Raw genomic sequence first — 16,728 nt, 5'->3', positions numbered from 1 at the left:
ATAATAAATATTGTTAAATGTCAACATATAAGTTAATACATAATAATGTTTCTTGCGTTTGAGCAATAATATGAATACAACAAACACTTCATTCTGTCAGTAAAGTAATGACTACAGTAATATTCATTATACTGAACTTTTTTTCATGCAGTTGTTACTGATATTTTACTCTGGAAAATTTAACTCAATTGAAAATAAATTCAGCGTAAGTAAAATGAATTATAACTGCCCACGTTTGGATAAATACCTGAACATTCTGAAGTCTTTTGAGATAACTCACTGGTAGATTCGAATTTTAATTTATTCTATTTTAATTTAATTTAATTTCAGCAATAGCGTCGTTGAAGTACTTTGAATTCAAATTTTATTGTTAACTCCTCTTCTGCTACCATAACTTCCTGCTGTCTCCATGCAGCTCGGCTCTCTCAATTTAGTAACATTTCATTGAAATATTCAAGTAGGTCTACCGGTAATAGTTGTGAGGTAAGTTAGAAACGTTAATTTTATTCAACTAACTGTAATCATCTAATTTTTGCAACATTGTTTGTTTGGATTTGAATTACTAGAATGTTAGGTATTATAATCGTGCGGTCTGTTCACACTAAACCCGCGATCAACGTGCAGGGTTCGATCAGAGAACGACGACGAAAATATATAGATCACAAATCGATCTAGTGGGTATTTTGGTATAATTTTCGCGCGAAGCGAATTTACTCTTTTGTATTTGAGCAATTTGTTCCAGATGGTCGCAGTTGAGAGCTCTGAAACAAAAGTAAAGTGTCGCTTCGCGCGAAAAATATCGCTAGTGGAAAACCGGTTTAACATCAAATAAATAACCCTAGTTATCCGTAGTAAGCCCTAATAATATAATAAATTCCAGTGCTCTTGTAAACCCTATACTTGCCTAGTAACAGATACGAATCTAATTTGTGTGTATATATATAATATATTATGTGCATTTAGTATATCAAGCGCATTTATTTTGCACAGTCGTTCGTCTTAACCATTCTCATAGTTAGAAAATGTTCAAATAATGTTATAAAACAAACGCACCCATGATTTTGCTGGCAACTTATAAACAAGTAATGTATTTTTTCGATCATGACTTCAGTATAGAGTGATCACTCAATAACCGGTTAAACAAATAAGATATGCATAAGAAGGGAGCCACCAGACGCGCAACAAACATTTGCAGCGAACAGGTGTTAAAGACGTCGTGCCACATTTGTTAGCATGCATGTATAAATATTATATGCATTGTGCACGAACGTTTTGGAAAAGAACCGCGCGTTTATTTCCTCAATTGATCAATTTTTTTGCGCGATTTGGAAATTTGGTGACTTTAGGCAAACGTGAAAATTATTTACCTAATATGACTATGTAGTTAATAACTTTGCTGATGTTGTATCATAAAAACACGTTGTCCAGCTTTCTTATACGCGTTGGTCTAAATTTCAGGCTGATTTTGTCAGCGGGTAATTTATAAAAAAATGAGATTTCCAGGTGAAAAGCAAAGCTTTACATTCTTATTCCCCTTATAAGTTTGCTGCATGTAACACGCCTTTAGCTCAGACGACATTAACCTTAATTTATTCCGATTATTCGATATTCTTATCGTATTCCTAATACCTTGTACGCTGATTGTGTGATTCATAAACCGTCGAGAATGTCTACACCTTAACCTAAACCTTGATATAATAATCTTAGATGATTAGGTTATCGGCATTCTAATTTCCTTTTAGAAAATTTGTAGCTATATATCAGTGTGTTTTTGAAATTCGTGATGTGGTCCAGAATTTATTTTTTACTTTTGAACTGGTGCATTTCGTACAACTTCATCATGATTGCGACAGACAAGAGAATTAAACAAGAGAATATCTGTTGGAATTCAACGTATGAGGGTATGATAAGTTCATGGTTTACTTATGATAATATAATAATATATAATGTTATTCTGTTCTTACTGACTGATTTCTATATTGTAAACCATTGCACTTACAAAAGAAATCCGTCGGCCAGAATTGTATACATAAGTAAACGCCCCTCCCCAATTATCGTTCAATAGTTACGCCACTGCTTCTTTGGTGCAAGACGTCTCTGTCTGCTGTTGTGTACGAGTGTGGCAGCTCTTTATGTGAACCTGTTATATCATCTGTGTAAGGGTTGAACTGCTTGATATAGTATCAGTTTGGAATTTCTGGAGATAGTTTGACAAAACACACGAGAATTTATGAAGTTACAAACTTTATACGTCATTTCATTACATATCCAAATCGAAAAATATGCATGAAAACCATTGATCCATTGTAAACAGAAGTGGAAATACGGCCAAAATTTCCAACAACTCAGTGGCTTAGCCAGCCGGACAATTTAACCTACTTTGCTAATTGTTTCGGGGCCAATTACATGAACAGGGCTAGCCCGGCACCCGTTTCCTATAATTTTATTATCGCAAGCAATTTTTGATGTTTCGATTACATGGGAACTTTCAGCCCACTTTGCCGGGCTACCCCGGTTATGTCAACCAGACTGAACAGTTCGCATGTAATCGTTTCAGCCCGGAAAACCAGGCTACAAATTCGCCAACGCATGCGCAGTGTTACACACATGCATAAACAACAATGGCTTCTGCGTTTGCGAAATTTTTTTCGTTTGCTAAATTTCAGCCCGGCAAAAATTGCTCATAAACCGTTTGCTAAATTCCAGCCTGGCAAACGGGCTAGCCAGGTCCATGTAATCGGCCCCTTAGTGTTTATTGACTGCGACAAAGAGAACTCTACAATGATATAAACAATTTGCATAGCAGGAGTAAATCGTAGGGCAACAGCTTATCTTCCCATCTTATAGTTTATTAAGCCCCGCTTACACTACACTCGATTTATTGGCACCGCACGGGTAAAATGGGTGCCGGCCGTGCCCATTTCATCCGTGCCCCGGCCTTTGTTTTGGTAGCTTGAGCACTAATTAATTGAGCATGCACGGCACCCATTTTAGCCGTGCCGTGCTGATAAATTGAGTGTGGTTTAAACGGGGCTTAATTGAATTGACTAAAACATTGCTTATAATTATGTAGTTAGTGTTACTTGCATTGTAGGTTTCAGACTTAGTACAACCGTGTTCACAACAATCAAGGTGTCCAAACCGAAAGATTGCATAGTGGAATGTTACAAGAGACCATATTGCTGTTCAGTTAACATTAAAAAGACGTCAACGAATACAACGATTGAGAAAAATCTTACTTGCGAAATATTGCAAAATTTGTGCAATGGTACAACTTATAAATTACTGGAAAGGAACGTTTCCTATGATTATTTGTTTCTTTTGACGCCAGAAAAGGTATGATTAAGATTAATTGAAGTAATTTACAGTACTTGAAAGTAGTATGATTATTAAAGTACCAGCCTTACTGCAACTTCGGTATGACTAACTACAGGGTGTCTCAAAAAAACCGAAAACCTTTGAAATCACGCATAACAATGTAATTGTTAGAGTTTGAATGCCTAAGCACTCTGTTGGGACCCACAGGTGTGTAAATGTTTGCCATAGGCATTTTTATGCATGCACACTGCAAAAAATAAAATGCTTGAAACAAGAAAAAAAAACTTGTTTTGAGAAAATATTTCTTGAATCAAGAAATATTTTCTTGTCCCGTGGGTAAGAAAATTATTCTCGTCTAGATTTTCGCAAGAAGAAATATTTTCTTAAAATAAGACAAATTATCTTGTGTTACAAGATAAATAATCTTGTTAAGAAAATTTTACTTTTTGTCCCGTACGCAAGAAAATAATTCTTACTAAGAAACGCTTTCTTGTTTTAAGGGAAAAAATCTGGTCAAACAAGATAAATAATCTTGCTAAGAAAATTCTACTTTTTGTCCCGTACGCAAGAAAATAATTCTTACCAAGAAACGCTTTCTTGTTTTAAGGGAAAAAATCTGGTCAAACAAGATAAATAATCTTGCTAAGAAAATTCTACTTTTTGTCCCGTACGCAAGAAAATAATTCTTATTAAGAAACGCTTTCTTGATTTAAGGGAAAAATCTGGTCAAACAAGATAAATAATCTTGCTAAGAAAATAATACTTTATTGTTTCATACACACGAAAATATTTCTTTTTTCTTATTAATTTACAGAAAAATATCGTTAATCAAGATAAAATTATTTTTTCTTATTGTTTTACGCTGTGGCATACACAAGAAAATATTTTTAAAAAACGCTGTAAAGGAAAGAACAAGGGAAATTTTTCTTAAATAATATAAATGAGCGGTTTCCCTTCTTAAACAATAACATATAAAGTTTTGGTCATAAAAAAACTATGTTCCACACCAAAAACAAATGCTTTAACATCATGTTCTTATAGAGCAAAAACGCAATTTACTGCACGTGTTTCTTGGCTAAATCCAATTTTAAACAACATGCTGGACATGCATGTGCTCATAAGGTGCGTTTTTATTTCTACATAAACGTGATTTCAAAGCGCAAACTTAGGGTTGCAAACAAAATAAAAAAATTACTACAGTTCAGATAATATGTAGTAAAAATGTTCTAAACTGGCGTATATATGAACTTGCCGTCTCCACAAAACGTTATGCTCGGTCATGATACATTTCAAAGTCTTTTAGAACTTTAGCAACTTCGCCTTGACAACTGGGATGCACTTGATTGTCCTGGAAGATAATTTTCTGCAAGACAGAAAATGGTACCAATGACCTAAAAGGGTAGTCCAAATCTAGGAGGTAGAAGGAAGCTAGGAAGGCTACGACCGCTTTCGCTAATTCCGTATCCCCGAAGCGCAAGAAAACATCCTTTCCAAAGAGAATCATTGCGCCGTTTTCTTTCGTCATTATTAGGCCCGGAGAATTACCATGGCGTGTTTGCTGCCACACGTCTGGAAGTTCGTTATCCTATAAAAAGGAAATCAAACAATGTTAATTTGCAAGAATTAAATGCAGGGGCGAAATTAGAGCTCTACTTCGGAGAGGGTGAATTCTCATATACATTCTGTTCTGTCCAACGGAATTCGTTTGTGCGAATACGTGTTTTCAAAGAAATCCGTCGGGCAGAACAGAATATTATATGAAAATGAACCCCACCCCGAATTAACGCTCTAGTTTCGTCCCTGATTAAAAGTCTACATCGAAACCAGGCATTATAAATTTCACACATACATTTCTAAAACTTAAGACAAGACTATAGGGAATATTAAAGGGGAAATTACGAGCTTTTTACCGGCGAAACAAACAGCACTGAAATATAACTATAATTATATAGAGTAAACTTTTACCTCCGGGATAAAAATTGAATCATGCACGATAAGCTTCTTAGTTTAGGCTTTCCTTTAAAAATGTCATGGATTCCCTTTAGCAAATGCACTATCTTTTGGTCTAAAGAAAAATATAATAAAAATTGACAGTAGAATTAACACGTGTTAACGCTGTAAGGGTGGATTTCCACTTGCAGCGAAATATTTGCGTGTTTTCTTTTGAATTTTAACAGCATAAATCAATTAGTTCAACTTGACTGTTCTCAATTCAAAGCAAAATATTAAACTATTTCGCAAGCGAACTATTTCGCTACAAGTGGAAATCCACCCTTACTAACAACCTTATTTGGCAGTATTGCCTTCAGCATTTCACCGTGGCTAACGCACCAGACACTTTACCTTTCAATTGCTGACCTCCTGGCAAGGGATTAATAAGCAGCGTTTGTAGAGTTGGATAGAATTAACATACATAAATAGAGTACATGCACTAATACAACTCACCAACTGACTGGCTCATAGGTGGTTGTATAGCACTTTTTGAGATCCCGTAGTATATCATCTGATCGACTTTCTTCTCCAGAAGACTGACACGGCTAGTCATGTACGATTCAGGATTACCAGTCTCCTTCAATTTCAGACATCGTCTTACTTCTTCAACAACCTGCAAAGCAAAAACATGTACTGTATATTTCAAAACAGGCAATATTTTTTTTATATTATCTTTTAGACGAAACATTAATGGATGCAAAACATTTAATACGGATTTGCACAATTAATTAAATGGTTAACAAATATTTTCAGCAACACAAATGTCATGTGTATTCAAACCTGGACAACAGGCTAAGATACATTTCTGCAACTACATTTACCTCATTAGGATCTTTAAAACATGGGTAGAGCTCCAGTATTTTGCTTGGCCTCTCATCTTTCTTCGTCTCTTGAATCAATTGCCTTCTAGACGAGAACTCTAGATTCAAATATTTGTTAATCACCTTTGGGTTAGGTTTACACTTCCTTTGTTCTCTCTCTAATGCACTGTAATGCCTTGCGCAAAGACCGGTGTCTTCATTAGATCCGTCTGTTGTCTCAGTAGATGATGATTCACTCTCTGACCCTTTTTTCAAAGGATCACTCGAATCACCTAAATAATGAGTGTTATACTGAATTGAATAACTTGACTTTTCATGCTTTTATACTGTGGACAATAATCGGAAATTATATGCTTTGTGTTTTTTTTCATTTTTTTTAATTATCATAAGAAAGGAGTTTCACAGTGGTGGACTGACGCATATAGTGTAAACTTAAGGAAATCACAAAAATGTTGCATTAAATGCTTTTAAGCATTTAAAAATTTCAGGATATACTGTACATGCGGTAATGACTAGTGTAACAGGTTCTACTATGGGGTCCAATACATTAATTGCAAAGCATTCACCAGCCACAAGGGCAGTTAGGCAATTTAACCCATTAGATGCCAGTACAACACAGGGAAAGTCATAATAACATAGGGCAAATCATGGCACATCAATCCTCTTATATTATGCTGTGAGTGCAAAAGTAGAACCAGGATGGATCCAGAGCGATTTTGTAGGGGGGGGGGGGGTGTGCAGACAAGTGCTGGACATGGGTTGAGGTACAAGCACCAGTTGTCAGGGATATTAGGATATTAGAAATTTATATATAAATTGGAGGATAAGGTGCTACCAGATTGTCAGAGCCTGTGAAACTCTCAAATACACCAAAATACATCATTTAAGCTCTGATTTTCGTACATAATCCCCCAAAATTTGAATTTATACCCAAACCTGCACCCTTCCTGGTCTAGGCTAGGGGATCAATGCCCCCCTGGCAACCCATAGTTTGCAAATTCATCTTTTAGCAGAATACTGCTACTGTAATTTCAGGCCCCAAGAGCTGTTTCATTGCATGTACTAGTAAGTTTTCCAACTTTATCAAATGACGATGACATGCATATGGGTTACTCTGACAAACAAATAGGTTATATATTAACTTACCAAGTTCAGGCATGTCTAATTTAATACGTTTATTTGATCTCGCAGGCACTTTTCCTTGCCTTTTCTTAGCTGGGACAACATTTCCAAGACGTTTTTTAATTTTGGACAACACAAAAAGCTACAAAATTAAAAACAACATTTATCTCAGTATAATCGGCAAACTATATAGTAGCTAGGCAGGAGTCGCTCATAGTAATAGATAGGTTTAGGTGGGTAAACAACTCCTTCATGAATAACTTAATTATGTAAAATAAAAATAATTATCTAAAAATTGACAGAAAGTTTCTACCAGAAGCTAACTATATTACTATGAACCATTTGCTTGTGGCATGGAACTCCCCCCTCTTCCAATTTTATTTTGCACTTTTAAATTTTTAATCTGTCTAACTTACATGACCGCTTTCACTTCCTGTCAACTCTGAAGCTCTTTCTAAACAGGGATACTTTTGACATAGAACCTTGGCCATTTCTCCCATTTCCAGGGATGTTGGCTCCCTTGGTACAGGTAAACTATGACAGGCTGATCGCATATTTGACACAGTATTTCGTATCAATCTATTAAACAGATCTTGCGAAATATCACCAGTCTTGGCTGAACAGACAATTTCGTTATCTGTATATACAACAAAGGCCGGAGAAGGTGCTGGGGTAATCACCTGACTTGAAGTTAGGTCAACACTTGCAGGGCTAGGGGGACTCTCCAACCAGGAAGAAGGTGAACGCAATAGTTGTGACTGCGAAATTCCCAAATGTTTTTGTACAGGAGGAGTTTGAGGATTTACCACTGGGGTTTGATTAATCTTTACTTTTGCAGAGTTAGGAGACTCTAACATTTTTTCTTTACATCCTCTCTAAAAATTATATTCAGATAGCAATTTTTGTACGTTAGACAGCTATTCTATGAATAACTTCAAGCGGTTAATTTGCAAGCTGATAACAAGAATTACATTGAAAAACTGATAATTTTTCTTCGAGGAACAAAAATAGATTAATTAACTTTACTTTGATGCAGTGCATGCTTATGAAACAAAAATATATAATTTTACTTTGAATGTAGCTTACAGCTTTCTCAATAATATTCCAAATCTTTTTTCTCAACAAAAATTTATCTGCACCGGCAAACAAGTCTTTTAGATCATCCCGACTGAAATCCATTAACATATCTTCATTAACACTGGCATCTAGCAAATTAATAAAAGTATGATTATGAATTTGATATGAGTGTGATTTCCACTCAAAAGACCCATTAACCCCCTAGAAATTAGCCTTAATTAATTCAATGAAGTGATAAAAATGGTAATTGATTTCCCAGTACATACTGCATGATAAGTATAACTAAATGCAAAATCACACCAAAAGTACAAGGATTTTATTGCATGAGTTGCAGCTGCTTGTATCACAGAAGTGAAACATACCTACAGTATGGTTTAATACTCCCATAATACTACAGAAATTTTCCCAAGTACGTCTAAACTATATAACATTTTCAAATTAATATGAGCTGGTGTAGAGTATTTTATTGATTTTTTCCCCGGATTAAATTACAACGGATTACTTGAAGATGTTTCTATTTTGTGCTGAGCCAATTTCTGCTGAGCTGGAATAGGATCCTAGCTCAAGAACAAAATATACTTTTTAACTCTCATGCAAATACTTTTTAAACTGAGCAGTCGATCCAGGATGGCAGCCACAGGTTTGGGGGTTATGAATGAGTGTCGGCCAGACAAGAGCAAAATAGGGAGTTATTAAATAGGGAGACAATTAACAACTTCTATTCTGCAGTACCTTGAAGTATATCATAAGCCTCGATGTCCAGTTTCCTTATGTCTTCCATTGACATGCTTGGCCCTGTACAAAAAAAGTTTAGAAAATCAGTATTTTTGCCATATTCCAGTATTTGAAAAGTAGTATCTGACGAACTCGAAACAAAAATTCCTAATAAAATTTTCTGCTCCAGGTAGTTTAAATTGGCTAAATAGGACTAGAAAATAATACGAAGTCGCTACCATTTTACCTGTAATCGATTCGCGCTATTCCTACGGGAGTTGTTTTTATCCCCAACCCTAAAAAAATACAAAAGCTAGAATAAAAGGATGCCAAATATCGCAGTTTTTGGAACTTCAAATGTACATTACTATCATTACATTCTGGAACAGTAAACTAACTGTGATATTGGAATTTGGCAGCTCATTTAAATGTTGAACACCGCAAAATACATGGAACATGAAAATATATAAGTACACGAACCACTGAGCATGTTTATAAAATTCAAAAGAGCAGTAACTCCGAAAATACATTTTGTAGCTTTAATGAATCCACGTTTCGACTGCACTTTAGTCGTCGTCAGTATTATACAAAATGCTTTTCGGAGTTACCGTTCTTTTGTTTTTTTGACAATACTTGAATGTTCCGATCCGGCTCCAGCGTGCGACTTTTATAGCGTTCATTCTCAAATCTCAATAAACATTCGTAATTCGGTGTTGAATACACTTGACTATAAAAGACTACTTTTAATATTAACAAAAGGTCAAATATTTACCTTCTTAAATTTCCTTTAAAGGGTCGGATTACAAAGGATTAAACGTTGAATAATGTATATTTTCCAGTGATATTCTCACACCAACCGCTCAGTTTAAAAAGGGGATGGCGACACTGTTAGTGGCGTGATTTTGTACACGTCACGAAGCGGGTCACGAACAGGGCGAACTGGTCACGAAGCATGTCCGACATTTCCCGAGTATTTTTGAGTGATGGCTGTTATAGCCACTGCTCGCGGCTTCGCGCCAAATACAAATCATGGCATTTCATTTCTTGCGTTGAACTGTGGCTGGAAAATTAACTAAATATGTCGAACGTGTGGTTATGTAGTATTTGTTTTGTTTTCTCAGCACTGACGCTGAAGGCCTTGTTAAGGCATATTACTTTGCAACATGCATCCCATCCAAATTTTAAGATTAAATGTGGAATCAATGGATGCCCAGAGCAGTATAATAAAATGAATTCTTTCCGAAGACACATTCATCGGAAACACGAGGAGGAAATGTCTGCTGCGGAGACATCCAATTTGCTGCCAAACGACAGTCAGGGAGACAACCATACACTTGAAATGAGTAGCAACAACTCTTCGGAAACGTCGACTGATACTGATAGCGAGGATGACAACCCAACTGTTGAGGTACAGTAAGTTCACAGGTGTTCATGCATTTTAATAGGGGTTTTCCATTTCATGAATGCAGGCTAATTTATAAACATATTTTACATATTTTGGCATGTTTTCAGAAGGGCACATTTTACCATTTTACCACATTTACTCATTTAGTCCTTTCCCCAATTCTTATCCCTGTGGTAATTGATGTCATTTTTGCATACTAAAATGAATTTGTTCGACTTTTTTTGAAACCTTGTTTTTAGCTCAGCAAATAGGGACCATATGTATAGGAAATTAAGCTGGATCCCCATTTCATTAATATGCCTGAGTATGAAAAACTGAATTAAGAGAGACCATGAATTATGGAGTTTGCAATTCTAAAATCTACAGGGTACTGTAGGATAAATTCTGCAGCATACATGTATGCTCTATTTCCTTACCTTAACTTTTTGTATATTCTTACTCAATAACTGCACATTTACTAGGTTGATGTCAATCAAACTGATAAAGCTGTAGACCTCAAGCAATGTTCTGCTCAGTTCTTGCTTAAACTTCAAGCACGGTCTAAGATACCAAAGGTATGAAAGGCTTCTTTTGAATCAAAACGTTAATTGTTGGTATAACACTGCAAGTCCATTTAATATCAATGTAATATTTCTGTTATATATTTATAGTTAAATAGTAATATATTTTTACCCCTTTTTACTTATATTTGCCAGCTTGAGTATGCCTTAAAAAAGATAGACACAGGAAGAAAGAAATAATATTGGAATAGGCAATACAGAAATACAGAAAAAAATAGGATAAACAATTGTTGCACCTTACAGTTTTACAGCAGCACTATAATTACAGCAAGCTACAGTGTAAGTTCAAACAGTACCTATAAATAATTCCCAATTTCCTCAAACTAATTACACCTAATTTAGCAATTCCTGCAATGTTGCCTTTTAATTTAAACGACATGATGGAGTTATACAGTATATGGCATAACTCAATTATGCTGTTATTATTGTTAACATACTAGTTTGTGGACAAGCTACAATACCCATGAGAAATGACAAACTTTTAGTAAAATTTAATAACCTGAACATGGACCTGAAAATAATATTTCATAATGTTACAAAAGAGAGTTACCAAATGTCAAAAGATTCATCATTACAGTTCGGGCTATCCTTGAAAATTTAGTTTAGTCGCTAAATTCAACGTACTTGAACATAACTCTCCAGGTTGACTAATTTGTATCTCAGCATTATTAAAAAGTCCTAAATATTTATCCCTTTTTGCACAAGTTGTCATATAAAATCATGTTCTACAGTGTTACATATAGTTATTTATTATCATATTTTCTCTTTAAAAATAGGTAATGTTGAATGGGATTGTGGAAAGTACTAGCAACTTAATTGAGCAAGTAAAAGAACACCTAAAACAAAAGGTATTGAATTGTGTAGAAAACGGTGCTGACAAATTGACTGAGGAATCCGTTGAAGAAATTTTCAATTCTTTCGAGGACCCATTTAGCAAACTTAAAACAACTTACTTGCAGTCTTCATTTTTGGAAAGCAGCGTCAACTTTATCAAACCAATCCAATATGTCCTGTCCACTAGAATCACATATAAAAACAAGGGCTCAAAGCGTCTTATTTGTGAACAAGATGACACAATGGTGTATATTCCCATTCTTGATAGTCTACAGCAACTCTTGTCAAATTCAAAGATAGCAGATGTTATAACCGCACCACGCCAAGTATGCAAAGAAGGTTTTTTATTTGACATTTGTGACGGTGAATGTATAAAGCACAATAGAATCTTCATAGAGCACCCAAATGGATTAATAATTATTCTTTACCATGATGAGATTGAAGTCTGCAATCCGTTGGGCACACATGTAGGCAAGCACAAAATCGATCTTTATTATTATACACTTGGAAACATTGGCCCCAAATATAGGTCAAAGCTTTGTGCCATTCGGCTACTGGCTATTGTGAAGGCTAAAGATGTTTCAATGTACGGTCAGAATAAGATTTTAACCCCAATAATTAATGACCTACATACACTGGCAAATGGCTATACATTTGTGGTAGGTGGAAATTTTATGGAGTTGTTTGGTGGCGTAGTCAGTTGCCTTGGTGACACCGAAGGGCAGCACCAGTGGGGAGGATTCAAAGTAAAGGTTGGTTTTTCTCACCAGAAATGTCGAAATTGTTTATGTACATTTCTAAGCATGCAAGAGAATTTCAGGGCTAGCTGTTTTACTGAAAGAAACTTAGTCCAGTATCGTCAACACTGCGAAGATATTGAAACAGCTCCAACAGAAGAAAGCAGGAAAAATCTGGTGACCACATATGGAATTAACGAAAGAAGTGTATTGAGCCGCTTACCTCAATTTGACATAACGAAACAGCTTCCCCAAGACATAATGCATGTCCTTTTGGAAGGGTCTGTTCAATACGAAGTCCGCTATGCATTGCAATATTTTATTGATAATGGATCTATAACATTGCAACAATTGAACAGTACGTTTTGCCAACTTAAGCTTGGGTACCAAGATGAAGCTAACCCGTCCTCCGCCTTTAAGAGAAACAGTGTTTAATGGCCAAGAGAAATATAAACTGAAACAAACGGCTGAACATGCTAGAATCTTCTTGAAGTATTTGCCCATTTGTTTGAAGAACTTCGTTGCTAATGACTGTCCGCAATACCAGCTTATATTGCAGATTTCATTGATTGTTCAGATCTGCTTTTCACCAGTCATCAGTGTTGAAACTATTAAAGAATTGGAAACTTTAATCGAAGCAAACCTCATCCTCTTTAAGGAAGTGTTCCCAGGTGTGAATATTACCCCCAAAATGCATTATATGCTCCACATACCGCAGCAAATTGTGTATCTTGGTCCACTTGTAAGGCACTGTTGTTTACGTTTTGAAGCCAGGCACCGTTATTTCAAAGACCTGGCTCCACTACAGAACTTCAAGAACATTTGCCTCTCTTTGGCAGAGCGATGCCAGGTTGATGAATGTGCAGACTTTGAAACCCAAACACCCTGCCAACACCCGTTATTTAAGTCCGAAAAGGTTATTGGTCCATCCAGTATGGTGACAGATATGTTGAAAGCCCACTTTTTTCAACGAATTACTGACTGCTTGCTTTACGCCAATCCTGAAAGTTTGACCAACGTTTTTACATGTAAGTGGATTCAATTGCACGGAACAAAATATGTTCCCAATAAGGGCTGTATCATTGCAGTTGATGCTACTTTTACAAGCATGTTGCCCGAATTTGGAAGAATTCAGAGAATTTGGCTTGCAGATGAAGATACTATATTTGAATACACACCTTTGAAAACAGTTGAATTTAACGATGGCCTTCTGTCTTATGAGGTTGAAGATCCTGGAGATGGTGTTCCAACAAAGTTCTGCTTATACGCAAGTATGTTGGATTTTAACGTATATTCTACACTGAAACAGTTTGATTCCACTTTCATTCCTACTAAGTATGACCTGAGGGATCTAATAAGACTTCATGTTGTTGTGGAGAACCCCCTGCATCGCTAAATGCAATTATATACTTTAACTTTGAACTGATACAGAAACTTATACTGTAGTTAAATCGTTTTATATACAGCTAGTATAGGTCGTATAAAATTGATCGTTCGATCACAAAGCGTAATCTAAGATTAGTTGGGTTTGTACAATAGAATTATAGTATCAGTTTCATTGGATTCTATACACTTCACCTTTAACTTTGATGCATTTGTTCTTGTCATACTATTTTTGTTTTACAGTACTGACATATTAAAATTATTATATTATTGCATAAATTAATGACCAATGCGAAATTGTTCCATATATAGTGGGGTTTGAGCAGTACTGCACCTTTGTCAGTGCCACACATCACGCATGGCTTGCAACCTTGCTCAATACGTGCATATGTTTGTATAAATGAATACAGTTTAGAGTTTTTATAACTTGAAGAAATTTAACACGCTGAGAAAGCCATGCAAATAATTATAACAGGCACAAAGTATTAATGGCAACGAGTTGAATTTTCATTGACCAAGAAACAGTGACTAGTTTTAAGAAATGCATACATGTCGACTCTCAGTTGTTAGACGAAGACGTATTTGCTGCGAAACAAGCTGAGATAGCTTTCTTGGCATAAGAGACATAGACTGACACTGTTTTCCTTCAGGAATCGACTATAATATTTTCTTAAGACAAGATAAATCATCTTTGACTAAAAAACAATAACTCATCCTAAAATAAATCGTTTGCAGCTCTGATGAACCAAGCTTTAACATCTTGATTCATCACGGGAGAGGCCATTTTTTAGATTTGTTATCAAACCGAGATGAATAATAATTATCTTTGTCTAAGAAACAGTTAGTCGTTAAGCTCCGATTGACCAAGATTTAATTTCTTAAACAAGACAAATTTCTTGGTTAAACTTTCTTAAAACAAATTTCTTAAAACAAGATAAATTTAACTCTGTTAAATAAGAATACATATCTTAAAACAAGATAGCTTTCTTTAAATATGGATTTATACCATGATTAATGTTCTTAAAAAGAGATATATTATCTCTTTAAAAGAAAATATGACTCGTTTTAAGAAATTGAATAATTTTGAGCTCGCTGTACCAAGATTTATTATCTTAAAACAAGATAGCTTTCTTGAAATAAGAAATAACACCTTACATAAAGACTAATGTTCTTGAAACAAGATAGCTTTCTGAAAATAAGAAATAAATTCTTGATTTAAGAATTGGATTCTTTCTTTCAAAAACTATAAATGCTTTTTTTTTCTTCAAGCGAGATTTATATTCTTAAAACAAGATTAAGTATCTTGAGTCAAGAATTTTTACCTTAATTTAAGAAAAATCGGTATTTTTACAGATCTCATCAAGATATACGATCTTATTACAAGATAATTTTCTTAAAATAAGGAGTGGAATCTTGATTTGAGAAATAAAATCTTAAAATCAGATAAATAATCTGGCCTAGACTTTCATTTTTTGCAGTGCATATGATGCAGTAAAATTTGCTCGTACGCGAAAATGATATTTATTAACAATATTTAAATGTGCATCGCAATCACCATGACCTTCGACATGTCCCCTTTCTCTAGCAACTCAAAGCATTTAGCATTTTATAAGTTGCATTAAATCTCCACGGGCTAAAATTCGTGAACACGGCATTCAAGTTTTAACAATGAGTGATTTCAATAGTTTTCGTTTTTTTTGAGACACCCTGTAGAGTAGCGCGCATAATAAATTAATAATTATATATTTTTTAAATGACTTAAATTTATGATCATTTGAAATTTCTTACCTTATTTACAATTTATGTGAAAACATTTTCTTTACTAATAGGGATGCAATGAAAGCTACAGATTCCCAAAAGGTTTGAAGCAACTGCAAAAATATTTCTACATTTTTAAAATAACCGAGAATATTAGTGTGCCCATGTACGGTATGTATGCATGCATGCAGGTGTGTCCATGTATTACTTGATCTGAAAAATTGATGCGAATAGTTGTCGCATGCACTTGTTCTTTTGAAGCGACGCAACATTGTTCACTCCTGTGTGTGTAATTGTCCTGTTTTGTAGTCTTGTTAACTGTTTTTAATATTTAAACATGCCCCTCATGGAAACCAGCCTAGAGTTGATGGGGCTAGCGTGTTTCTTGGTTTTAAATAAAGTTTTACCTACCTACCTACCTACCTACCTACCTACCTACCTACCTACCTACCTACCTACCTACCTACCTACCTACCTACCTACCTACCTACCTACTCCTGCCTTTATTAGGGAGTCACTGCTAGTGACTACGAGTACGAGTACGAGATTCGTCATTCTCGCTCGTTGTTTGATTACGCAATCAGCCAAAACTCGTAGTCGCCGAGCTTTTGAGTACGAGTTTTTTGATAAATTTCGTACTCAAAAGCTCGGCGACTACGAATTTTGGCCGATGGCGTAAGCAAACAACGCGCGAGAATGACGAATCTCGTAGTCGTTGTAGTCGTTCTCATAGTCACTGCTAAAGCTCCCTATTATTAACCCCGCGAACAGCTTGTTCATTTTTAACCGTGGAGTTCACAGCCTGCATGCGGGGCAAGCGCAAATTCTCCGACGATATGTATACAATACAAGTCAGACATCTATTCTATCGCCTCATACATAAACAACAACAGTGGCATTTACATTTTCCGCTCTTGCTCTTCTCTTGTCCTGGTTTGAACGTTTGGTATACATTGCAACTTCGAAGAACTTCGATTCATAAATAAACTTACAGCTAGAAAATAATC

General features: G+C 35.4%; 1 protein-coding gene across 1 annotated transcript; it reads left to right on the top strand.

The window, feature by feature from the left end:
• Nucleotides 1–10,098: 10,098 nt before the first annotated feature.
• Nucleotides 10,099–13,015, top strand: LOC114526114. The gene is made up of 3 exons (XM_028547616.1): nt 10,099–10,452; nt 10,911–11,003; nt 11,786–13,015. Exons 1-3 carry the CDS (start codon nt 10,123–10,125, stop codon nt 13,013–13,015), a joined length of 1,653 nt encoding a protein of 550 aa, XP_028403417.1. The 5' UTR covers nt 10,099–10,122.
• Nucleotides 13,016–16,728: the final 3,713 nt, after the last annotated feature.

Source organism: Dendronephthya gigantea, unplaced genomic scaffold, assembly GCF_004324835.1.
Source record: "Dendronephthya gigantea isolate DGI-Jeju-01 unplaced genomic scaffold, DenGig_1.0 000037F, whole genome shotgun sequence".
Taxonomy (NCBI): Eukaryota; Metazoa; Cnidaria; class Anthozoa; order Malacalcyonacea; family Nephtheidae; genus Dendronephthya; species Dendronephthya gigantea.
Note: the sequence above shows the minus strand (reverse complement) of the source record. Positions and strands in the feature narration are given on the sequence as shown.

Excerpts from the sequence above, each read along its gene's own strand:
- LOC114526114 (XM_028547616.1), top strand. The coding sequence starts at position 10,123 with ATGTCGAACGTGTGGTTATGTAGTATTTGTTTTGTTTTCTCAGCACTG. Across the intron at positions 10,453-10,910 it reads ATGACAACCCAACTGTTGAG|GTTGATGTCAATCAAACTGA; the intron begins GTACAGTAAGTT and ends CACATTTACTAG. Across the intron at positions 11,004-11,785 it reads CACGGTCTAAGATACCAAAG|GTAATGTTGAATGGGATTGT; the intron begins GTATGAAAGGCT and ends CTTTAAAAATAG.